Source organism: Metopolophium dirhodum, chromosome 8 (assembly GCF_019925205.1).
Source record: "Metopolophium dirhodum isolate CAU chromosome 8, ASM1992520v1, whole genome shotgun sequence".
Classification (NCBI taxonomy): Eukaryota; Metazoa; Arthropoda; class Insecta; order Hemiptera; family Aphididae; genus Metopolophium; species Metopolophium dirhodum.
The window spans coordinates 5,130,490-5,157,665 of NC_083567.1; the positions used below are offsets into that span (position 1 = coordinate 5,130,490).

Consider the following 27,176-nt stretch of genomic DNA (forward strand, 5'->3'; position numbering starts at 1 on the left):
TTCCTCTTTGGGTTTTTTCGTTTTTTCGTTTCCCCCGTTTTTCTGGCCTGCCTCTCCGCCGGACCGCTTCGGCAGCTCGACCAATGGGCGATGAGGGGGGCGTCGCGACGCGGGCGGGGCTCGGGCTCCCGGCCGGCGTCGCGCACCAAGAGTGGGGGTGGAGGGTCCGCGACGGGTCGTGGGCACGGACGAGCCGCACGACGCCGCGCCGTTCAGTTCAATGTTCGACACCGGTTGTGATCGTGTAGTATGTGAGAAATTTTTTATCCGTTCCGCCGTCGTCGTCGTCGTCGCCCGTCCGCGCTCTCTCGACATCGGTTCGCCGCAGGAATATTAATAATATTTAATCGTATTATCAATATCGTTATCCGCAACCGTCTCGCACGGCGACAACGATATTAATATAATAATAATATCATTACGCACCGATATTTATTATAATATTGCCCGCGCGAGCTGGTCATCGCCGTTTACGCGGACATCGTCTCCGATAAAACAAAATATTATCGTGTTGCAGATTTCACCGGTGTTCGAGCGGAGTAAATTTTCCGATCGTTTCGTCGCGTATTTATCGATTCCGCGCTCGCCGCGCCGTCCGCAGCAGTTACGCAACAGTAACGCGCTTGTGCGGTTTGTTTTCGTCGTCGTCAACGCGGTTTTCGGTTGAACAACTTTTTTCCGCGGATTTTTCTCCTTAAGTGATATTGGTTTTCACGCGCATGTCATCGACCGACTAAACTCGCTGCAGTGTCATCGCGTCATGAAGTTTACACGTCAGCTCGCCGACTGCTAGGATACGCACTTACCCGCAGTAAACGTGAAATGTAAGTTTGCAAAACTATAATACAACTTCGTCTTCGGCACCGTATTACATGGGTAGCCCATGATCAAACGTAATAGGTCGAATAGAGTTCACTTTTATGCTAAAAAAGTTATAATATTATAGATACCGCGGCCCAAACACCCTAATGTATTTTATCCGATTTTTTAAATTTAAAAAAACGTATTTTGACTCTTTTACTATCCTCGTATTTTAAAAAAAAAATATATTATATAGGTACTTAGGTGGTATAATATAGCTACGTACCAAACTATGTACCAAAGCAATCAGTCAACCTATATAATCATTTTTTAATTCACAACTTTATAATATAGGTAGGTAGGTAGAGTGTTGTATTTTGTTATACTTAGAAACAGATTTATCGATTTTGCCTTTTTTGTCAGTCTCGCTCATGATATAATATTTATATAGGTACCTAAAACACATTCTTTAATATTATTTTACAAGACTTGTCAAACATATTTCTCACAATAAATTCATTGGTTAGGTATACTTTGCGCTTATCATTAGTAGAAAATAATATTATTTGTCCGTATATATAGTCAATTTATAGGTCACATAAGACTTATAGTCTAAAATGTCTTATATGACATATATGTCTATGCTGCAGACAGGCAAAATATATTATTTTAACAAAACCATATTAAGTGCGAGTATAATATATTAATTATTAGTTGTGAAATTATAATAAAATATATTTTCAGATATAGCTAGGTAGGTATAATATAATTTACTATTTTAATAATATTTTTGCTATCAATTTTTATTTTTTTACACGCAACGATTGCAATTTAAATATTTTTCTCAAGTTCCTAATATACATATTATATATTTATATATGTTACCTCTTCCAATAGTGTTTTGTAAATAAAACGTTAGTTTTATATATCTAAAAAAGTTCAGTAAATAAACATATCTATAATATAGGTAGGTAGGTACTTAGTAGGTACTCAATTTTATTATAATATTTTACGTGATTTTAATACAGAAATTAAAAAAAAGAAAATATGTTAAATAATATATTAGTATACTAAAACTGAGTGTGTTATTACTTATTAGACATTATTCAGTTTCAAAGGAAAGTATAATAATATGATAGTATAATTGGCGTTACATACGTTTACATACTCGTAATTATTATATCTAAATAGAATTTAAATTTAAATTTACCAAACAGTTATAATTACAATAATAGTGGGTATACCTACATACTACATAATATTTAACACACGAAAATTAGATTAATTAGAATTTAGAATAAAATTAAACGTTTAGTTGTACATCATATATTATCATAATATATGTATCTCACACTATTATAATCAATTTCATATTATAATAATATAGTAAAAAATAAGAAATATATAAATATCAGTTTTCAGTTGTTATATATCATACAACTTTATTTCATTTTCAAGATGCGTTTTTTTGCATTAGAAAATAATTTTTGATCATCCAACCATTATAACAATATGATAAGTGAATGAATAAAAAAATACTGTACACCTATTAAATTTGAATAAACTAATTAACTGCCGTTTTAAGTTCATTATTAACTTTTATTAAAATAAAACAAATAAATAATAAGCCTATGCCTAAATTATAATTTGGTGTTGCGTTGTTCTATTGTGAGTGCACTTGTGTATAAACAATACAACTTGCAGTGAACTTACCTACTTAAAACAGTTAGTTAAAAAAAAATGTTTAGCAACAAAGCGCCAATTTCATACAGAAAAAAAAACAATATAAAAATATAACAAAATATAATTTATATATAAGTACCTACACTAGTACAAGTACTTACAACTTGAGAGTTGAATTAATCAAAATATAATAATATATTATGCTGCAGTATAGTATTTTAAACTCGTGTAATAATGCGCTTTGTTTAATGTTTAAGGTGATTTAGAAATATTTTTCCTGTAAAACGTACATTTTTTAATTAAATAAAAACTTCCAATACGCGCTCGCATGTTTTCATGATTTTTTTTTTATAGCACCTAAAATATAATTTAACATCTTGCTGTACTTTTAAATTATAACACAGAACACAAAAACAAATAAAATTCGGTATATGTTCCTAAAGTTTATCAAATATATTTGAATTATTTAGCATTCAATAATTATTGTTATAGGTACTATACCTACCAATAGTTAGGTACTTAAATTACACATATTATAATATACTTACTTACATTTAAATTAAAGTGTTTAAAATTCGTAAATTTCAAAATTCGTGTAGGTAAGACCCGATATAGGTCTCAGCTGTAGGTACAGTAAGAATAATTTTAATGGGATCATCTGAATATCATCTGAATCATCTTAACTTTAAAAATAACAATATAAGATACGTCATAAATTATGACTCATAATTATCTTAATGAATATAATTATTAAAATTATTATAATCAATCATTCAAATTTGAATTTCGTAACGCACACGCCTATTCAGAATTTTACTAATAATATTGTAATTTAATATACCTACCAAGTTTTCAAAATCTATTTATTTTGATCAACCATGCAATATTTAAAAAGTAGTACCTATAGCTTCAACAAACTTGGTTATTTTAAAATGTATGAGATTATATTGTTGTATGTAAAATATAGTTATATATCTCATATACCTACCAATTTTTAAGTACAAATTTAATTACATTATTTAATTACATATCAGATTGTATATAATTTCCATAATATTCGTTCTAATTTAAATTCCCATTTGATTATGGTATAGGTATGAATGTATAGAAGTAGGTACTTACCTATTTAATTAAATATACACTGGTATGTTTCTTTTGAAACACGAAAGAGGATAACTTCTACTTTATTCGTAATTAAAATGTATAGATAGGTATAGGTACCTATATTATATTCAATAAAAATGTTTTTTTTCTTTCTATCGAACGGCTTTTATTGTAAACGTTTACATTTTTTATAGTCTTTACCTATTTAGATATATACATATATATAATGCATATTATACAGATTGTACCAATCGTACCTACCTATATATATATATTGACTCGTATCACAATTCACAGCGGTGGTCCCTCAAAATTAAACTCTGTATAATACATTTTATGCAATATCATATTATACACACACGCACACACATATTTATATATATATATATATTATATATATATAAGTATATATAACCAACAACCGTGTATAATATAATAAGTATTTGCCCCATGTAGCGTCGATGCTTTTCATGTATATAATAGCTTGCCCCCTACGTCATAACAACTGTTTATTGGTGACATCCACATAATATTATATGGCAAATCTCCGCGAGTACCTACCTATATATATATATATATGTATGTATATAAGTATTGAGTACATGTGTTCGGGGTGCAGCAGCAGCCAATTACCTCCCGTTTTGCGTATCTATATAATATATATAATAATAATATGTTTATACCTAATATATATAATAATATGTATGTATAAATGCAGCATCGTAGGAGTACAACTGCTGCAGCTTGTATATAATAATATAATATAATACGCCGAGTGTCCCCAACAATAGTGGCTACAGGTGTCTGTCCTTATGTGGAAAGAAGATTAGCCCACTTAGCGTGCACGCTGTATACGGTATTTAGAATAAATTGCAAAAGACCTCCATAAATATCCGCAATATCTTTGTTCCGATCAGGTTTATCTTATATTATACCCCTTGGGTTATACCTATATGCCTATTTATTTTTATTTTGGACTATATGGATATCTGCAGCAGCCCCCCCCCCCTAGTACACATAGGTTGGTAGGTAGATATAATATGTACTATACACTACTATAATATTATTACGATCGATATACATATACCTAAGTGTGTGTATTATGTAAAAATGTGAGCCCTACGATATAATATATAATTCACTAACAATCGCGCGCTTGTATACCGCGGTATCGTCGTGTACCTATATACTTGTACCTATATATTGTTTTATACGTAGGTATCTACCTATATATTTGCACCGTACGTTATTGCTTTTAATATAACAACGCGCAATAATAACGATAACGATAGAAAACAATTTTCCCTTGTACATATTATATTATAGTTAAGACACAATATGTACCTATACCTATATGAATATGGTCGAAAGTTTGGGCACGATCTTGTTTGATAATAATTAGAACAGCGAAAATATTATATTGCAATATGTAGGGCTGAAATCGAAATTATTATACAGTCATGCGCCTAATTAGATTTTAGTTTTTCGAATAATATTATAAGCAAACATATATAATATAATAATATTATTTGTAGGTGGGTGCTGTTATTATAAAATATATTGTGATAAACGTACGGCACCCATTATCGTACCAATAATGATAATAATATAATATAAGTACCTATACTGCAGCGGCGCATTTAATATTATTATTACTATTATTATTAGGTATATTATATTATGTACGTGCTCTCATCATTGTCAACGTTCGGGCGCCTGTTGTTTTCCAATTAAAATACGTAGCGGCGAATTTTTTTATTATTATTATTATTATTTTTTTTCTTGTGTTGAAAATCGTGTGTTTTATCGTCTTTCCCACTGTTTTCCCATCGAACAATGGGCACCTTGAATTCCAAACACGCGCAATGATTAATGTTCTAGTGTTCGCAGGTACACACTCACACACGCAAACTTACATAGGCACACACACTTATAATAATATTATAATATTATATACCTATATAGGCGCATAATACAATAAATAAATGCGATTTACGTAATTTCGCGTACAAGTTAATTTACTTCACAGCAGCTATTATTAGCACAAGGTGCATCGCATATTATATAATATTATAATATATTATGGTATAAACGGGACGTATAATATGACCCTCGGACGTGGTGAAGCAAATTTAATAAAGGTACCTATACCTATTTATAATATAAAAATAATAATGAGCCCGGATTTGCGCGTGGGTGAAATGTAATTATCTATGAGGCAGAGTTTCAAAATTTTTGTTTTGCGCATACCACTATATTGAGTGTTTTATTGATCGCGAAGTATACCACTTATGACTAGACATAGAACTGTTCAAAATGTCAATACATATTTAACATTAATAAAATAATTATAAATCCGTTACAAACGCGTTTAGACAAGTAAAACTATAATATTCTATTGATTTCCCGTAATACCATCATCACGGCCTACCAACAAGTAGCCTTCTGAGTACCATCAGTGGTACGCGTAGTGCGTACCACAAAATTATTGTAGAACCACTGAATTTTATAGGGCTTCGGCGGTTTCGCATACAATTTTGGTGACTGCGTGTTAATACTACATATTATATTGGAGGCACCGTAACTATGGTAGTGGTAGACGTTTTATTCATTGGAAATCGAGCATTTTTCGCACTATTTAGAAAACGCCAGCGGGGGCAAACGCGTGAAAATCGTCGCGCATTTATGACCGCTATAATCGTTATAATTCGTCTGCATATATTATACTCCTGTGATCTATATTGTACCGGTGGAAAGTAAAAGCGCCAATTTATACGATGGTACCCATTTAATAATATTATATATTATATTATATTTTACCATCAATTTATTGCTAAAAAAACACTTTCCTTTAGCGAGTACGCAGTTTTCGGTCAAGCAGGCGTTGAGCAGCTTTGGATGGGGGGGGCAGAGTGTAGGTATAAGCGCGCACCTACCTAAGGCGAATATACGAAAATGAAAATTATAATTACGACGAACTCCACTGGTCGCGGTTAATTGTAATAATTACGTTATCAGCTGATCTCGTTAAGATACTGTAATAGGTACCTATACTATACTATATGGATAACCGCGAGCGCGTAGATGGAACGGCCGTTTTAAATTTTAAATCGCGTGTAAATAGGTATAATAAAAACGCGTGTTAGTTATTATTATTATTTTTTTTTTTCCACTTGTATGTACATGTAGAAATTTGTGGGGAAAGCTGAATTTTACGATCCGCCGCCGTTGCTGTGTCAGTAAACCACCGAATTTCCGGTAATTTGTGGTAAAACGCGTGCATATTTTGCTATAGCTATTCTCGTTTTCATAATAATTATTTAGATATTTCAGTATTTATTATACCAATGTAGGTGTGTGGGTCCATCCGATGGTCCAGTGCACGCATACTATTATAATATTCCACTTTTTTTCAAGATATTATATTATTATGCTCTCCCGAAAGTCCATACGACTGCAGAGCGTCTCTGCTTTTGAATATTATGTCGTCGATAATGTTATTGACATTATAATTAATAAGCTGTTTGAGTTATGAACGTTCGTTTTACGTTCCTGAAAATTAGTGTTTTGGAAAAGGTTAGGATATCAGTTATTTTTCTGAAATTCTTCGGCGCATTTCGACGAAATGAATCCGAATTAATAAAAGCTAAAATTAGACTTCTGGGAACGGACCATTATTGGGATCGAACGTCGAAAATCGCATAAGAAATTAACGAGAAAAATATTATTATTTTCTTCGAGCACACGAGATCAGTTCGCAGAATCGCGTTTCGACGGGTTTTTATCATACGAAATATCATAACGATTGTCGGATCACAGGTCCGCCGACTGGGTAAAACCCAGACACGGTTCTAAGGATAACACTTTAGGGTGTTTTATTTCACTATTGCAATGTCTTAAAATCCTATACTAACGAAATAAAATTGATTTTGTTGTCTTTCGATTTTCAGCGTGTCACAGACGCGCGAGCGCCTTATAGCGGCATGGAAATGGCTGCCGGCATGGAAGTGGTCGGCGGTGCCGGAGCTCATCATCACCACCACCATCACCCGCATCACCGGAGCTGGTACGAGACGCCCGCCGGGTCGTCGTCGTCGTGCCGGGACGAGCCGCTGGTGGCCGACAACATGTCGGACCACATGAACTCGTTCTTCGCCCATCACCACGTAAGCGCGCTGGACGCTCACCCCGCGGCCAGGGACTACCATCATCACCGGGCGGCGGCGGCGGCCACGGCCGCTGCCGCGGCGCCGTATCACCGCGACTCGCTCACCGTCACCGCCCGCTACTATCACCAGCAGATCCACTCACCGTTCGCGCCGCCTCCGCCGACGTCGTCGCACGGTAAGTCCTGTCTACCACTGTACTTATTGTTAACATCGCACTGGGAAAATTGATATTTCCACGTTTAAATGGTGTACCCAATCAAATTTCGGTGATTTTTCTTTTTTTCTTTGCCCCAAATGATTTGAATAAAAACACTTTTCTCTTAATGTCAGAGGAAAGAATGTGCGCTTTGCAGGGGACATACAGAGTTTTTCTCGCGGTTGTTCATCGCATACGTTTTTCGAAAAATAGCCAAGACCATAGTATTATTGTAACAAAAATTGCAGTTCCATAAGGATTATATCGCCGTCATTGACAGAGCAAATCAATGCTTCAATCGTTTTTCGGTATATATCTATATGTATAACGACTGCAACGATCTCTCGAGAACGTTTTTTTCGGTATCTGATTTATCTTTTCATCGCAGTACGTGGTAATTGCTGTTAAACCGTCCCAGTGGCTAATCTAATAATATTTTATAATAGATATATAATATGGTACAGACCTCCCCCCTATTATATGCCCGTTTTTATCGAGTCTCGGCAGCAACAGTAAAACTACACTTACTATTTTTATTGCGATTCGCATTTGATATGTCCTACCTGTAGATGGAATTATATGTACGATGGCTTAGTGTAGCATACGCATATTATATAATATGAAGTCTATTTTTTTCCCGAAACACACTTAAATGTTCATTATTTAAGTAGCTATCATATTATGAGTGCGCACGATATATAAAACATATAAGATATCCCTTCTGGCTTCTACCATGTAGAATATTATATTATACACTCCAAGCATCAAAATAGTATTTTTTTTTCTTCATTTTACGTAATGCTCAAACTATAAAATATACAATACATAATATTATTATAACCATAAACGCATTATCCAACTTATATAAATATACATACTATATAATATAGTATATACATGAGCCATTCAGAACGACGTGGTTGTAATAATATCATATTAGATAGGTGCCAAAATACGTTTCGAAAACTACTTGATATTTAGATGTGGCGCTGGAAAACTGCGAAAATATAATTTATTTTTACGGTTATGAAATTTCACCCGTTACAGTGGCGCTCGCGTTGCCCAAGCCCCAGTGCTACTCCCTCGTCATATTCCTCCCATCGGGCCGACGACGCTGCAACTTCGCTGTACAATATAATTATACTTAGGAATAACTGTATAAGACGTGTACAATTGGTACAGTCGTCCGTTGAACACGTATTGGTATGATATATTATTATTATTGCTACATCGGTCGTTCTATTTCTTTGGATAAAACAACAATAAGCCTCGTGCAATAGTCCGGCATAATATGCATAAACCTGCACCCGTCTATGTATGTTTAATATCGGAATAATGCGCACATAGATAAATCTTATATGTATATAATATAATACGTAGGTATATACATAACGTGCTTCGCGTTGTCTATATGCGCCGCGGTATACGATTTAACGGCCCTCTCATTAATTATTAATTAATATAATATATATTAACCGGACATTGAGTAATTTTCAAGTGTAGAAAGTGAAACACTGTAATACATTTGCTCCGGCAAACGCGTTGTATATACATAGTATATGTACACACTGCAGATACACCGCTTCTATATGCCAGCTATATATATACATATATTATTTACATAGAGTCCCGCCGGACTTCGGCCCGCGATGATGTGCACAGCCTTAATAATAATATTATACTATATATAGGTATCTATATTATTATTATTATATACCACGACCGCGTTGTCGTTTTCCACGCACGCACGCACACGCTGCCCGTGGAAAACACTTTGCCGCCGCCGTCAAGGATTTATATTTTATGGTGGCATACAGTCATGGACGAGATAGCACACTGCAGTATATATAGGTACCTTATATACTCTTTTGATGGCGCTGACTCTTTACACCTGGCTGACCACCACTACACACAAACACACGCAAGTCTACAGTCGGTCGTTATAATACATAATATGCGGCTATCATTAACCCGCAATAATGGTGAAAAACACGACGAAAACACGACCGAGAGAAAATAATAATAATAATATATGCGTGCGGTATAATAACAATATAATGTATTATTAAAATAATATAATATCATACGCGTCATGTATATTATTTAGGTGTATAAACACTGATGTTGCACCATTGTGTGATGTACACGACGTGATATCATAAGTATGATTATGATATGTGCAGAGCGCCGTTTTGTGTTTTTTCTAAGGACACCCGATCATCGACGGCCCACCAAATTGTATAATATATATACACACACACACCGGAATTTCGTTTCCAAAACTCTATCTGTACGTATATATATATATACATGATTTAGTGATGTTTTTTCTCCTGCAGTTCGCCCCTCGTCGTGTTCGACAAACACCGTTTTTAGAACATTACCAGCTATATTCCTCGTGTATATTATAGGTGTACAGTCCGTCACTCCTCCGCGGTGGCCGTGCTACGTTATTATATCAATATTATGTATAACGCTCGCCCGCTGCAGCGTTTCATTAAAACCGCTCCGCAGGCATAATTAACGGCTCGCGATCGCTTTGTAATTTCCAGATTCAGAGGTCGTTCTCGTTTCGTATATCCTACCCCGTCGATACTATTATTACACGTATTAAATTTTGTTTTCGCCTCCTCCGCCGCCTCGACACAGTGTGTGTGTGTTATTTTACCACCGCGGAATCGGTAATTTGTAAGCGTAAACCGAGAATCCGGTAAGAACCGCGTTCGGACCGTAGAATTATCCCTGGACATACCTGTATGTTTATATATATATTACACACGCATAGGTTAGGTAACCCATAGGCATAACCTATATACGCACCGCGAGTCGTTATTACTATGTTTGGTACATTATAATATACGCGACGCGTACACCTATACGGTCGACCGAAAAGGATAAATATCACATTTCGTGTACAGCACAAACGTGAAACGCGTTTAAACACGGCAGTGAACCGAAATATCATATTATTATGTTAAACCCATAATATGTATAATAATGTATACGCATTGCAGGTGATGGTGTCGGTCAGTATGTGGCGCTGGACCGGACTCGACCATCATCATTCGTAGGCCACTATTAAGGCACTATATTAAAAGTTTTATCACCCGAGTCTGGTTCTGTTCGGACAGATTTTCCTATAACGCGTGGAAATAACGTCTGCACCTGTGTACTGCACTGTAGTCGCATATATAATATAATAGCAACTACCTATGTAATATTATTATACGAGCACTGCAAACACGACTAGAAATATTATGTTTATATATCGTAATAACTAATTTTTTTCCCCGGCTACCGTGTTCGTAGGCTTACAAACGACATGTAGGTGAAACGCAATGCAATGTTCTTCCACTCTTTCCGGTCAGGCCTGCATGCTCGCACCGGATACCGTGCAGCACAGGGTTCTCATTATAAAATTGGCTCTTACCCGATAATAATAAAAATATGAAAAAGTGTACTCGCGATAAGGATCTGTCGCATTATATTACATCCTTTTTTTTTTTTTTCACTTGTAAATTACGGATAAATACACGGCTCGTTTTGTGCAGTGCGCGTATATAATATAATATATATGTATGTAGGTACATCACACGCTTATATAATACGTATATTATCATATATACCGTCCGGCGGCGGAACTAATTTCGTCGTGATCGATCCGCGTGTCGCTCCGAATTAAAATAATAATGAAATAAATATGTATAATATACTATATAATATAATATAGGTACACTTGCAAGCTTGTATAGTCTGTATGCAAGTACAAAACAATACGATATGTATAACTTCAACCGAGCGGATACGTCCTGACCGATTAAAATATTACATTTTCGTTGACATGCACTTTTCGTGTTGTATAGCCAATTCGGGGGTACCCACTTATTGCTTGCAGGGTAGGTATACACTTATTATTACGCACAATATTGTCAATATTACACCTCAATCGTATATTATAACGCGTTGTCATCGATCGCGAGACGTTTGCTCCGGCCCAGGCGATTGGTCTACCACAGACGTTTATTATATTATAAAAAATAAATAAAAAATAACACTTTTTCATTCTATATAACATACACACGCCGTTCTTGGCTCGGGTCCTGAATAATAATAACGCGCGGCATGATGAATATATATATATAATATACACTATGAGACTTCTCATGGGTAGGTATATAATATAGGTATTACGTTCCTACCTACAACTAAATATAAAACGGGCTAACCCGTCTTTATGTATAATATAATACACAATAATATACTCTGCGAAACGTTCTAAGAAATAAAATAAAACGCTCACTCAGCGTCTGCATACAATATAGATATAATATTATATGGACGCGTTTAAATTCGTATAATATGTATGTGCAGTGTATAAATGTGCACCTATATATGACTATAAATATACCTAAACCACCGGCCATATTATCACTGCAGCAGCGGCGAACGTATCGCCATCGTTTTTTTCTTATTCCGGCGGCCGGGCCCGGGGCTAAAATACTAGAACTCGTATAATGTACTAGAGCGATTTTTATAGACGAAAAAACAACTACACATATTAATGTTATTAACACGGTTGTAATCGTTGTGTTTAGCGTCTTTCGGAGTATACCTATGAGTCGATCTGCTGCAGACAATATATTATTATATAATATACATAATAATATATTATAATATACCATATTATATGTTGGTATATTTACTACAGGTGTACGAGAGTATTATTTATAATTATATAGTTGGTACCTACGCGGTTTTACAAAAACCGATTTGACAATCCGATAAAAATCACTGCGATTTACGTCGTACATACCGCCGGTAAACCAAATAAACATTTTTTTTAAACGTTTTGTACTTAAACAATGTGTTCAACTACACCGTCGCCCGCGGTAATATACTGCAGGCACCTCTCTATACGGGAAACATGCGATATTCAAAAATAAAACACCGTCACCCAAACGTATAGTACCTATATTGTCGTTTCACCCGTGTTATATTTTCCGACCAGATTTCGTGTTTTCTCGCCTGGAAATATTATTATGTCCTCACGCCGCGCCATCTGCATACGTAAATAATATATTTACTAGGCCGCAGGGTTGGAGACCAAAGCACTTAAAAATTGTAACTCATATAATTAAATTAACCACTAAATTAATAAGCACTTAAAAAACGTTAAAACAAACAAAACACTAAAAATTGAAAAAAAAAAATAAATAGAGTCCCTCCTGAAAAACGTAAATTTTTCCGTTTTTCTCAGATGTTCAAGCTACTAGAATAATGTGTCAGCTTTGATAATATTTTTCCAAGACAATATTATACAAAAATAAATGAATTTTTGTCAATAGTTAGCGCCGTCGACCTTTCAAAGTAGAAATTATCCAAAAAAAAAAAAACACGACAACTAGTAAAAAGCTCCGATTTAATCGAATATAAGCACATTCAAAACATGTCATAGATATTTGAAAACAGTTACGGTATAGGTACATATTAAAGACATAAAAATACATTTCCAAAACACAGCTGTATCTTAAGTCAAGCCGAAGAATTTATAAGCAAATGTTTCAAGTCTCGAACCCTATAGCCAAGTTTTATACGTTCGTCGTCTGTGGTCTTAAACATATTTATTTTCTCAGTTGCATGTAGGCCGCGCGGTCATATATAATAATAACTAGGTATGTGACATGTTGGTATAACTGGTAACTGTTTACAACTGTACGCGTTAATATAGGTGACCTATGGGCTAGTTAGCTTTACTATAGGTATGTTATGGTACAACAGCTAATATCATATAATAACGACGACTATTACAAAATTTAAAATTTTTGGTGAGACCGATAATGTTCGCCGTTCTCTGGGCGCGAGCGCGCGCGCACCGTAACGATATAATAAAATATCAGCCGACGCCGTCGTCGACCGGGCGCGGAGACAAAACAACAAACGGGGTCGTCGCGCGCGCGCGAGCCGTACTCCACGCACGGCGGCGGCGGCGGCGCGGCGGTTGATTAATCGACCGGTCCCCGAGGGGCACAACCGGCTCGCTCTCACTCCGGCGAGAACGCGGCCGCCGCACGTCTCTCGGAGTTTATTTTTTCCACAATAATATAATATTATAAATAATAATACGTGTCGTCCGAGCGCGCGGCTCCGGCGGCGCGCATTTGTCGCGCGCGACCGCGACAGTCCGGCGCGCACATTCCTGTCCGTCGGTCTCGTTACGCGCCGCGCGCACGTATATGCCTCCTGCCCCGGACGCTCGGTACGCGATTGGTCGGTCCCGATGGTGCCCGGGTCCCGGCATCGGTGGGGGGGGGGAGTTCTGTCGCAGAGGTCCGGGCGGGGGACGACGACGACTTGACGTATATATAACAACAACACAACAACGGTATAATAACAATGTGACGTTTTTGTGTGAGTCTCTTCTGATATTTTTATAACATAATATCTCCCCCCCCCCCTCGAGCGGGCGGGTCCGCTCTTTCAATATAATCGTCGAGATGTGCCGGTCGGATCGGCCGTGACAAAGTACGGTCTCTCCGACCATAATATAATAAAGCCATGTAGGTTTTTGCTGATGAGCACCGGAGACATTATTATTATCGTTATCATTATTTTTGTTACGCGTTATTTGGTTATAACGAAGACGACAGCGAAGGCGACTGCAGCGGTTATAACCACGGTCACGGCATGTAGGTACATCGCCTATATAGTATATTATAGCTCACACGTTAAGTCGGATTCACAGCTACGTCGCGTGTTTTGTGTCGTGCGAGGACGTACGGGTTATAATGGTTAGCCATTACTGGTAACCTGCAATATGGTTTTAAAAGTTCAGCTGTAGTCAATTCTTGGTATGCCGGGTTGCAACGCTTGGTTATTACATGACACCAAAAAAGTAATGTCAAATCACAGTACGATTTGATCGACTCGACACGCACAATTTATTCCGTCGTTTGTTATGCGGTCGACGTGCGTCTTGTACGAGGTGCAGATTGCAGAGGGCCGGAGCTGCGTATAGTTACGCCAAGACAGCTATCTCTATCGATACAGTTTTTAAATTCAAAAGTCCTATCCCAGTATGTGTGCACAAGTATATTTTTGATTACCTATACTATAATACACCTTTAAATTACAATAATAAATTATGTAATGCAATATGCAAGGATATGCGAGTTGAAGTATGGTAAAAATATAATTTTGGCCTGCAGGCACTATTTAACATTACTCTGCGCAGAGCATTTCGTTTGACGCATTTATCTTCGGTTAAGGCCTGCGAGAATTTAATGTAGTTATGTAGTGTTTATACATTTTTAATTCAATAAATATATTATAAATATATAATGATAATTTACACTAGTTGTGAAGAATCCTATATGTTGAACAGCTGTATTTCGGCGATAAACTGCAGTGAGAATCACTCTGGAGACCAATTGCTATACGGTGTTGAGTAACCTGTATACCTTAAATCGTGGCTGCAGGAATAGTTTATTGATAACGTGTAGCCACGTCCTATCTCGGTGATATATTACAACTGTTTCTACGCGCCGCAGAGGTGCCTATACATGCGCTGCACTGACTTTCCAGCGGTTTATACCTACCGAAATCTCGACACTATAATAATTTGAAGATTAGTGATTAGTGATTACATATGTGATATTAGGGGATAGAGAAAGCCGTGACGGAAAATCCTCACTCGCCGCGGACTGTAGTATATGCGTATACTGCAGCATAATAATATTATAACTACCTACTATGCGTCGTGTCGTCGTAATAATAATAATATAATATAATATTTTATCTTTCAACAACAATATCCCCTCCGGCTGTAAGTTCATTTCGTGTAAAAACTTTCGCCAAAACTTTTACTCGGAGGTTTTTTTTTCGTTTTCACTCTATTCGCAGTTTCTTATTATTATAATAATAATATGCCTACTTTTGTGCACACTCAATTCGCCTGTCGTCTGCGCACGATTTATCGATAATAATGCGCGCCGCCGCGGCTTTTTATTTTCTCGTTGCCGGTGTAAAATTCATATGATGTATATACCGTCCATACTATTATTTCATTTCGTTATAATCTCGCTAAATACCTATATAATCATTATTATTATATATCATAACATACCTGTGTCCAAATAGTGAGTTTTAACCCGCTGCAGTGTTGCAATATAACAACAATACAATATTGTGTTGTTTTTGGACGCGCTGGAGAGAAATAAAAACGAAAATTGTTCATTATTCGGTGGAACAATATCGTTCGTATATAATATATTATATTATAAACACCGCACTCGCACATATGAATAAGTATATTATACTATATATACCTAATTATACGCGAGCGGACACGGCGTGTACGTACTTTAATTACGACGAGTGTACCTATGTATATACCTATATAATACGTCATATTATATTATATTATTATCCTGGTGTGCGTGCGCCTGTGTATATACTACCTAGGTGTATAATATAGTAAGCGACGACCTTCTTATAATAACGTACAGCAGCGGTCCTTGGGCGTTTGGTCGTTAATTCGAAACAAAAAAAAAATAAACAACAAAATATCTGCATTTTTACGATTATTATTATGATTATCCGAAAATATTATGGCGGAGCTGCAGCGAGCGCTAATTAACGCGTTTGCAACGACATTATAATATTATTATTATTACATTTCGTAGGTATGCGTGTGTGTAGTAGTTGTATGTGTATCGCGGCCGATGTGTGTCATAACAGCTAGCGAAAAATAAATCGGCCGGGCTGCACCGTGAGCAATACGTCCAAGGAAAGTACCGACAAAATTCGCGATGTGTCCTCGGACGCAATACAATAATAATATAAACAGACGATAATGTTATGTACACGTTGTACGTATGAATAACGTCCTGCGGCCGAATAATTTATAGGTAGTGATATATCGGGTCGATGAAGAAACAATACCTCGTAATTCCATTTTAAATCAGTTAACCTATTTTCATATATAGCATAGAGTATACTATCGTGTCTCCTGGAAAGTCGGCGATCTCCGCCGCGGGATTAGTAAATCGGGTCCCAAATGACCTTACCTAGGTAAATTGGTCCCGAAAATAAAATGTTAGTAGTATGTTCATTCCATTTTTTTTAAATATCTAATCATCTTTACATAAAAAGTCAAATTGTATAATTATATTATACAGGGTGTCCCGCGAGAATTTACCCCATTAAGATATCTCCGGAGATAATACATTTATCGTAAATCTGTTTTTTTTTATTAGGCTCTTAGAGCCACAGGGACTACCTACATATATTATTTTATATTTTGATTTAATTACATTTTTTGATAAAAAAGTTAAAAAGTCAATTTTTTTATTTTTGAAACAATTTAATTCACTCCGCCGAAATTCTATTATTATGTAACTAGGTACGTACTGCACGGTATTGCACGTGCTAAAACTCGGCCAGTCAGACGGGACCGACGTCTGGCAGGTAACCATATTATACGCACTATACCTAGATATGGGTGCCTATATACAACACTACACGCGTAAATATTTCGTATGTATATTATTATTATGCGATATGAGAAAAACAATGCCGAAGGTGGTAACAACAACGAACGGCGGCTCGTACGGTTCGTGTGGAATGCGTGGCCCATTGTTGTGATCGTGAGACTGTGGCACCTTTTGGTCGTTATTTGAATTATAAATCAATTTGAACATGGCCGGAAATACCGTCGCCGACGAAAAAATAAACGCCCCGCGCTTCTTTCGGCGGCTACTATTCCACACACACACACACACACACATACAAGCTATACTATATATACATATACCTATTACTTGCCTATATATAAATATATATTTATAACGAACGCTCACAATATTGTAAAATGCATTTGAAAAATATAATGCGGTCTTATACACATTATATACGCGTTTTTTCAACTCCATCGTTGTCATTATTATTTTCCGTTTTCGTATTATAATAATAATGTAGAGGTACCTACGTGTGTATAATATCTCATGATAATATAGTATGTTATATCATAAAAATAAGTTAATAATATTTATATTGTATACATAAGAGCGTCGCATACACCTAACGCAATATTTCATTTTATTTATTTTTCACGAGAACGTCGCGTCGTTTTTTTTTTCGGCACCTTTGTCCGCGCGATACGTCGTAAATATTGTGCGCACACGTCGTGTTTTTTTTTTTTACAATTTTTCCTTACTGCTCCGTCCCCGTACATAAAATGCATTATTTTTTTGTATTCATTATTATTATTAATTTCCCCGACGTTTGTCGGCCACGCAGGCATATACGTATACACATAATAATAATAATAATAATAATATATCGCGTGCGGTTCGCGGTTGGCCCGCGCGCCCGTTGTGTGTGTCGCGCCAACACGAAGGGCGTAGGCTTTGCATGTTCATAATATAATAATATAATATTATTATTATTATTATTATTATTTCCTTCGGACGGTGGCCGCGGCGGTTTCTTTCCTCTCTCTGTCCGTCGCGCGCGTTACTCGGCCGACACGACGAACATAATAATAATAATAATAATATATAAACGCGTACTGCACACATATTATTATACCTATATACCTACTACCATATAGGCGCGCGCATTAATAATTATTACAAACGTATACACGGCGGGAAAAAAAAATATAATAAACATAAAAAGAGGAGAATTGAAAATTATGTCACCGCTGTAAGTTGCAGCAGTCGCCGGATAAAACAGGTATCGCCGCCACAGCCGCCGCCGCCGCCCGGAGATGCTGTGTGTGTGCGTGTCATACCGAAGTGTGTGCGTTTGTGTGCGACTCGTGTTTCGAGTATAATATACGCGAAATTCACATCCCGGGGGGGTGTGCTAGTTGGGGGGGGGGGGGTCGTCTTTCGTTTTGACGTCGTTATAATATTATTACGGTAGAACGTGACGGCACGTGCACGTGGTGTCCCGCAAGACCCGACGGAACTCGTAGAATTGTAAATTCGTACACACATACATAATTTATGGCTAATATTATGTTTTACGCTTTTTGCAATAAGGTAAATATCGTTATGTGGTCCTAACCCGCTGTATAGTGCATTGGTCGGATTTATATTCGGTTTAAACGAGCAATGTTGAATTTAATTTGATTGATTACGTCATGACGTGTGGTGGTCATTATCGTTTGAACGGCCTTTCCGAAAAAGTCGACGATTTTCCCCCACGATAGGAACCAATTGTATGTATTATGGTCTAATTTCTAAAGCTATGTATTCTATTTATTGGGTTGTGCCGACATTCTATGATTATACGCGCATCATAATATTATATTCTCTACAACTGCGCCAAATACCTATATGTACGCATTAAAAACACGTGTGCAGTGTGTGCGAGCATATAATATTGATTTGAGTGAAAAATTATGTGGTTCGCCGATTTAAATGTAAAGGTAAAATCCGAGTAAATTTCGTGTGCAATAAAATATTGTTGGCGTCCCAGCTATAGTTGCAAACATCGCGTCGTTAGCACTGCAGGTTTGTAATATATATTTATAGGTATACATTATACGAGCAATATTTATGCGGAGGACATTTTTTTGTTCGCATCGACGATGTATATATATATAATATATATGTAGTTCGTATTTTGATTTTCGAAACACATTATGTCGTATTTTTTCCTATTGTCTCGCGTTGAAAAAAACCATAATATAATGGACGCTTAGGTATCTATCTACTTTTTTTTTCCATTATTGTTGTCAAATATCTTTCAAGGATATTTTACCCGTTCGGTGGTGCCAATAGTAGCTACAACAATATTTTATACAACCGCACTATAATGGGAGACCCTCGCCGCCGCTCGCAGTACCAATACTGAAAACGCGCAGTTCTCCAGTGTATAGCGTTGCTTACCTTCGCGAAATCAAAAACAAAATTCTCTAGTCGAATCGCTTATTAGTTATTAGTTTATTACTATCAAAATATACGTGCACACCGTACCTATATGTACGCTATAATACCGTGTGTGTCTGACGTAGGTACATCACATGCGTGCATACATAAAATATAATTCGCATTGGACCGTATAGTTATTTTTTCAGCTCTGAATTAATTCCATAGGTAGTTGAAAAAAAAAACAAAACCATAGGTATTATTAAAAAAAAAAAAATAATAAAACCCGTACCTATATTTTATGTACAATAACCACGCCGGACCAATAACACATTATATATAGGTATACTATGTATACACATAATATCATGATCGTAAGGGGTATATGACAACCGGTTTATGCGCGTCTAAAAGAGCGCATAGGCGTTTGGAATACAAATTATTATTCTTCAGGAAGTTCGAATCATTCTCCATTTGACAGCTTCGAATTCCTAAACAAATGTTTTGTGCGCGCATGTATAATAATATGCGTGTGTGTTCTGTTCGTATATTAGGAAATAATATGCGAAACCCACCAAAGTCGTTTCGATCGGTAAAAAAGGAAATTATTATTTTATTTTGTCCTTTATCTTTATGTTTAAGCGCTGTATCAATTATGTGGAAACGATTTTTGTTTTGAGAAATACAAGAATCCATATTATCAATAATCGTCGCGAGAGTGCCTGCAGCTCGTTTCATCACAAACATGATATTATACTATTATCATATTTTCGTTATCATTATTATCTTGCACCACGCGTAGTACTAACAGCCGTCGAGTCTAATTCTTCTTACCTAACTATAAGCGTATATTTGACACGATATCATAATGTGCACTGCAATGGTGTAGCACTATGGCTATATGCTATGCTGCGTATACAGCGTGGGCGCTGATGCAGTTGTACATGGGACCTGCTTCAGACACACGGGGTGTGATATATTACGGGTTCGGTTTTGGTATTATTATTATTTTTTTCTCTCTCCGCGTGCACCCGAGGCGAGTGTTGGCGTTACAGACACATACAATATGTATGTATAAATAATATATTACATGTATATATGTGCGTGTGTGTGTCTATGTCCGTATATAATATACTTGGTTATATATATACGACGGCGGGCGGTAGCTAATTTGACTAATGGACCGAGGCCTCGGGAGTGACGCGCGCGTGTCAAAACTGTACGCTCCTTTTTTTTTATTATTATTATTATTTTCCCCCTAAAATGTCTCTCTCTCTCTCTCTCTCTCTCTCTCACCTCAGCTCCACCTCCTGCAGGTCTTCGTCGACGTCGTCCGGCTCAACGGCAGCACCAACAGCACCCGTCCGGTCAGACGACGGTCTTTGTGCGCCGCGTCCAAAGACTCAATTAGTAAATTGACAGCCAAAATAAGTGTCCGACGCGCAGTGGCGAGCTGATAGTTTTTTGACACACGTGTACAACACCTATCTACGTGTTTAAATATATTATATATACATAAATAGTATACCCGTTAACGTAAGAAGTATATTATAATACTTCGAAAACAGACGTGCGCGCGGGCCTTAAAACCGACGGCTTTGGTGTGAACGGTTTTTTTTTTCGTCAATTTTATTTACTGTATACATTAATATCATAATGTATTATTAATATTATTTTCGAATATTTTTTGTCTCGATAATATTGTACATATGCCGAGACGTTATATGGTAGTATATTATTATTTTTATTACTAGACTTCATATCGCGCGAGTTATAAACGACTTTTTAATATGTGGCGCATGACATCTTCTTCTCGATATATCCTACGCCGCCGGTCCGCGCTTTGAATCGCCAATTTCTCACGTAATGAAGACCAAACGACGGATATATATTGTACTCGCATATTATGAGTATATGATTGTATTATTATTATTATTATTATTATTCTTGTTGTTGTACGTGTAGGACCGACACCGTCACTTCTTCATTATTATTATACGACGTACGCGTGTACGGTTTTTGATATGTGTGTATGTGCAAGACGCATCATTAGCGACAATTTTCCGACTTCACCTGCCCACCTCCAAGCACGCGTATATATTTAGTCGTCTCGTATACTTAGAGGTACCTCCGAATTGCAGGCCCGGTGCAGCGATTCACCTGTTTTCTCATTTTTTTTTCTATTACATATATAGATTAAAATGTATAAACACTACTTCAGGTATATATTATAATACAGCCGCAGCGTGTATTGCTCGAAATTATTATTGACCGACACCGGTCGCCGGTGTTATTATTTAATTTTTTTTCTCGTCTTTAATAATAATCGATAACGAAACGAAATTCTAAAAACGGATTATCCGTAATATTATTATGCATTATTTGCGTAGGTACTTAACGTCACACATATCTACTATACATAATATTGTTATACTGCCGCTATATTATCATCGTATTAAAATTTACTCTCGTTCGTTTTTACCACCTAAATATAATATGTAACCGACCGCCACGGATAACCACTGCTAATGAATATAACTACTGCAGTATACTATCTATATTATGTGCGACGCGTTTCGAAATTCCGTTAACCGTTATATTATAAACGATTGATAATGTCACGAAAATACATTTACCTACCTTGTATGCGGTTGTGTAGTCTTTAACTTCGACATGATCATTAGAATCCCGATGAGTGCGTATATGTATAAAAAAAAAACACTGCCCGCCAGACTTTCTCGATTTTACTATCACTTACGCGGGTACTTATAGTTACGCCTATACATAAATATAATAATATATACTATGATAAAAGTCCATTACACGGGGAAAAAAAAGAAATAAGAATAATAAAACGCATTTTTATTGTCATAAAAACATAGCTATCTATACGTTGGATAAGGAAAAGAAATATACAGCTACGGCGCGCAGAGACGGTTAATTACGAAACGGAGTAATAAAAGACGTGTATAATATAGAAAATGTTCACGATACACACACACACAACACACACACACACACACATGCACGCACATTACGCGCGGGTACACGATTCGAATACTATATAAAATAGTACGCACAGGTGGTTTAGAAAATTCGATAAATTAAAAATATATAACGCGCGTTATAATATTATGATATTCGCATTACGAATGCGCCAGTTGTGTTTGAGGCGAGAACTCGTTTTTCAATATACAGTGCCTGCAATATAATATAATATTATTAAAGTGTACGTTATTGGGAGGTGTCCATAAATAGTTGTTCCGTTGTGTACGTGATCGATCGCCCGAACAAAGCGACACGGGTATTAATTTCTAAACACACATTTTATCGATTTACACGAAATCCGCCGTACATGACGAAGTCGTCGTATTTTTTAACACGATGTGACGTGTACGCTCAGTGATATAATAGTATTTTATGGTGGCGTGGTCACACACGCTGCTCGTTTTCGTAGAATTATAATATTCATATTATTATTTTTATTAATCCGTCCGGCATCGTTGGTTAATCGACCGAAATAATATTACATTACCACCGAGGCGGCCGCGTACATCGAGCGGTCAGAACTCAAAATAATAACAATTTTAATCCGATGTTACGAAAACGGCGAGGATTTCATACGATCTGCGGGGGTGCGCCCGCTTCACCGTACAGAATCTTCGCGTAACACAATATCATCATAATAATGTTATCGTTATTAGATATCGTTATGGATTATAAAGTAATTCAGGTCAAACTCGTGGCTGTATTTAGGGGTGAGGGGAGGCAACAGGGGGCAGTTGCCTTGGGTGGCTAATATTAAAATAATATTTGTCATTGTTTTGATCCTCTCATAACTCCCATTCGTTTATTTCCTACAGATACTATTATATTTTGTAATTTGTTGATTTATAATACGATATATCATCATTATTAGCACCACAAACACACGAACCGTATAAACGTAAATGCAAAATGATCCAAACTCAATCTTCAATGTTGCGATGATAGAATTAAATTAAATATTCCTAGTCACAATGCAGAGGGAAAATTAAACTGTTCTTCCTGCCTCTGGGTGTAAAATTACTAAACATACCTACATCACGGACCGACGAGAAGCGCGTTTTGTGCGGTAGATTTAATTATATTAACGGAGTGATTTTATTGATAATAATATATAGCCGTCACGTCCACCGGCTCGCGATAACGACATATGCACAGAATGTCATTACGAGTTCACAGGTCACATCAAAGGCACATATTATTATTATTTTCGTTGTGGTGTTTAAACAACTGTACAAACGTTTCGCGCGCTCGTCTGAAGGGCGCGCAATCGTGTTTTGTCCTCTGCCGCGGACTTTTGGTCGCATTTTCACGAGAGCGTTACGATGGCGTAGATAACGCACGCGCTTTGCCCTCCTCCGCTCCCTCTCACTCTCCTATCTCTGCGTTTTTTTTCCTCCTCGAAATGTGCACTATACGTGCGCGCGTGTGAACGAATAAAAAAGCAGCCCTCTATCTGTGGCCGCCCATCTTCAAAGAGGTCGCGTACACTCGTACCGCACAAATAATAATATATAATATTGCGCGCGCGTATATAATATGTCATACCGTCGTTATTATTTTCCGTAATTGGACGAGGGCCAGAGGCCGCGATCGACGCACGTTTCTGGCACACCCTGTATATACGCAGTGTTCGCGACACGGCGGCGGGACAATATTATTCCTTTCGGATCGCATAATAATGTATATATCATTAAAACGTGATAGTGCAGTCGTAAATTATGTTTATACATATTAATATTATGGTTTCATATATTATATGTGGTCACCGCGGTTGAAGACGGCGAAAACGGAGACTTGTGACCATATTATAATAGTGACGACCTCTCGCGACGAGATGCATTTGAAATTTTGCAAACGCTCTGGGCATCATCATCGTCGTCGTCGTCGTATACAGGTGTGCGCACAAGTATAACAATATATTTGTACCGGCCGTGTATATAATGTACGCCACTTACTGTTGTGTATATAATAATATAATACCTGTATATAGTATATGTATTATTATTGTCGTTACGTAAACGGTGGTGTGTACCTAAACAGTGAATGGCGCGCGCGTGGAGCTGCGATTACGCGCGGCTAGGGGCAATGGCATCGCGATAAATCGATTTCAGCGGAAGAAAAAAAAACGGCCAATAACGTAACACACATACGCGCGCGGCTGATGTATTATTGACAGGTACAAGCTACTTTGTGTGTATGTATATTATATATTATATAAGTACCTATATATATATATATATATAAATACATATGTATATAGTATATATGTATAACGCGGCTGGTGCCGTACGGCTGAGTTTTGCGAGAGAGACGGAGATCTCGAGGCTGCCCGCGCCCATATAATATACCTAAATGCAGACCACTGTATATTATATCGGGTGATCTGTTCACCGTAAGACACTATATCGTTATATTATTTCAAAATCTATTAACGTCTTTGAAAATACAATTTTTTAATATTTTTACTTTTTAAATTACCACCTGGATTGTTATCGTTTTTTGCATGCTTATTCCAAATCAGAATATTTTTTTGGAGTCCTTCGATGCATAAAAATCGAATTTTGGACGAGTAGTTTTTGAATTAAAATTATTTAAAGTTTAGATGAGCTGAGTTGAGTGGTCCTCCGCAAAATGTTAGTCCACACTACTCCGCTCCTCTGCGCCTCTAAACATTAAATACATAAAATACTAATAATAAAAACAACTTTTCCGGAATATGAAATTGAAAATGTACGGTTGTCATTCGAAAGAGTAAAATTTTAAAAAGAATTAAATTTCTTTTCCAAAAACGTTATTGTTTTCTGAAATAATGATAGTGCCTTACGTTTAATGGGTCACCCCGTATATTGTATAATGATATGTATTATGCATTTAATATGCACGCGTCGATTGAGTGTCGCGCCGGATCTGCGGAACGCATAAATTACGCTAAACCGCGCATTTTATTATGCATTTATACGCATCGGTATTGTACGTGTGAATAATATAATATTATTATAACATTGTATAATATGATACGCTTTCCGCGGGCGTCTTATCGGCGACGACAGCTAGACAGTGGTAAACGAAAAATAAATTGTGAACATGCAGCGATTTGATAAGCGATAAAAATCATAAACCCTTTTTACAACCCCCAAATGTTTTCACGTATATATATACTATTACTTTATTTTTAACTTACAGTTTTCTATGATATAATCCTAATAGTATGTAGTTATACATTATATAATATTATGTCTTATACGATTTTTCATATGTTTCTTGAATAACTTTGACATAATAACATATATTATATTTGGCAATACCTTAAAATTGAGTAATTTTAAAATCTGTATAACATAAGTACTGATTTGTCAAATTGTAATGTTGCAGGATCAACGAGAAACATGTGTAGGCCGTCTCACTTCTCTCATCCGGCTGCCGCCTGGCTGAACGGTGGCAACAACAACAACAACAACAACAATAACAATAACAACAACGGCAACAACCAGTTAGACACCAAAATGCAGTCGTCGTCACCCGGCGGCGGTTGGTATTCGTCGTCGCCGACGGTGCAGGACGACTCGCCATCAGCGGTCGCATCATCGTCCAAAGACATGCAACATTCCGGCGGCGGAGGAGGCAACAACAACGGCGGCGGCGTCGGCGGCGGACATCCAATGTTCACGTTCCCGCCGACACCGCCCAAGGACAGCACGCCTGACTCGATGACCACCGCCACGACGACGGCCACGAGCTCGTCGTCGTCGTCATCGTCTTCGAACAGCGCGGCGGCCGCGGCCGCGGCTGCGGCCACCGCCTACTCCATTGCGTCCATGGGCGTGTTTCTGCACCCGGACAACCATCAGGGATGCGGTGGCGGCGGCGGAGGAGGAGGCGTCGGCGTCCAGGACGTGAAGCCGTCCATGCTGGTGGCCGGTGGCTCGTCGTCCAAACAGCGCGAAGGTACCTCGTCGTCGAGCGGCGCCACGTCGCCCGGCAGCTCGACGTCCGCCTCGTCCTCGTTTAACGCGTACCACCTGAACCACCATCATCACCACCTCGGCGGTGGCGGCGGCGGCGGCGGTCAACACGAACCGGCCGCCGGCACCGCTGCCCCGACGTCCTCGTCGTCCTACACCCATTATCCCTATCACCACCACCATCACCACCATTCGGCCATCGCTCCCGCCGTTTTCTCGCCCGCCAAACACCCCTCGTCCTCATGCCATTCGCCCGGCACCAACGCCATGAAAAACTCCTCGTCCTCGTCGTCCAGAAATAAGTCTAGGACCAGCGCCGGTAAGACCATTTTGCCCC

General features: G+C 37.4%; 1 protein-coding gene across 2 annotated transcripts in view; it reads left to right on the forward strand.

Annotated features, from left to right (window-relative positions):
- Window positions 1–221: 221 nt before the first annotated feature.
- The window catches only part of LOC132950186 (GATA-binding factor C), a 59,933-nt gene continuing 32,978 nt past the window's right edge, over window positions 222–27,176 (forward strand). Inside the window, exons 1-3 of one of the 2 annotated variants that reach the window (XM_061021461.1) lie at window positions 222–824; window positions 7,539–7,932; window positions 26,250–27,158. In XM_061021461.1, the coding sequence (XP_060877444.1) occupies window positions 7,572–7,932; window positions 26,250–27,158 (1,270 nt within the window). In that variant the 5' untranslated portion in view covers window positions 222–824; window positions 7,539–7,571. The remainder of the gene's footprint in view (window positions 825–7,538; window positions 7,933–26,249; window positions 27,159–27,176) is intronic. The other variant, XM_061021462.1, reaches the window with a different exon arrangement.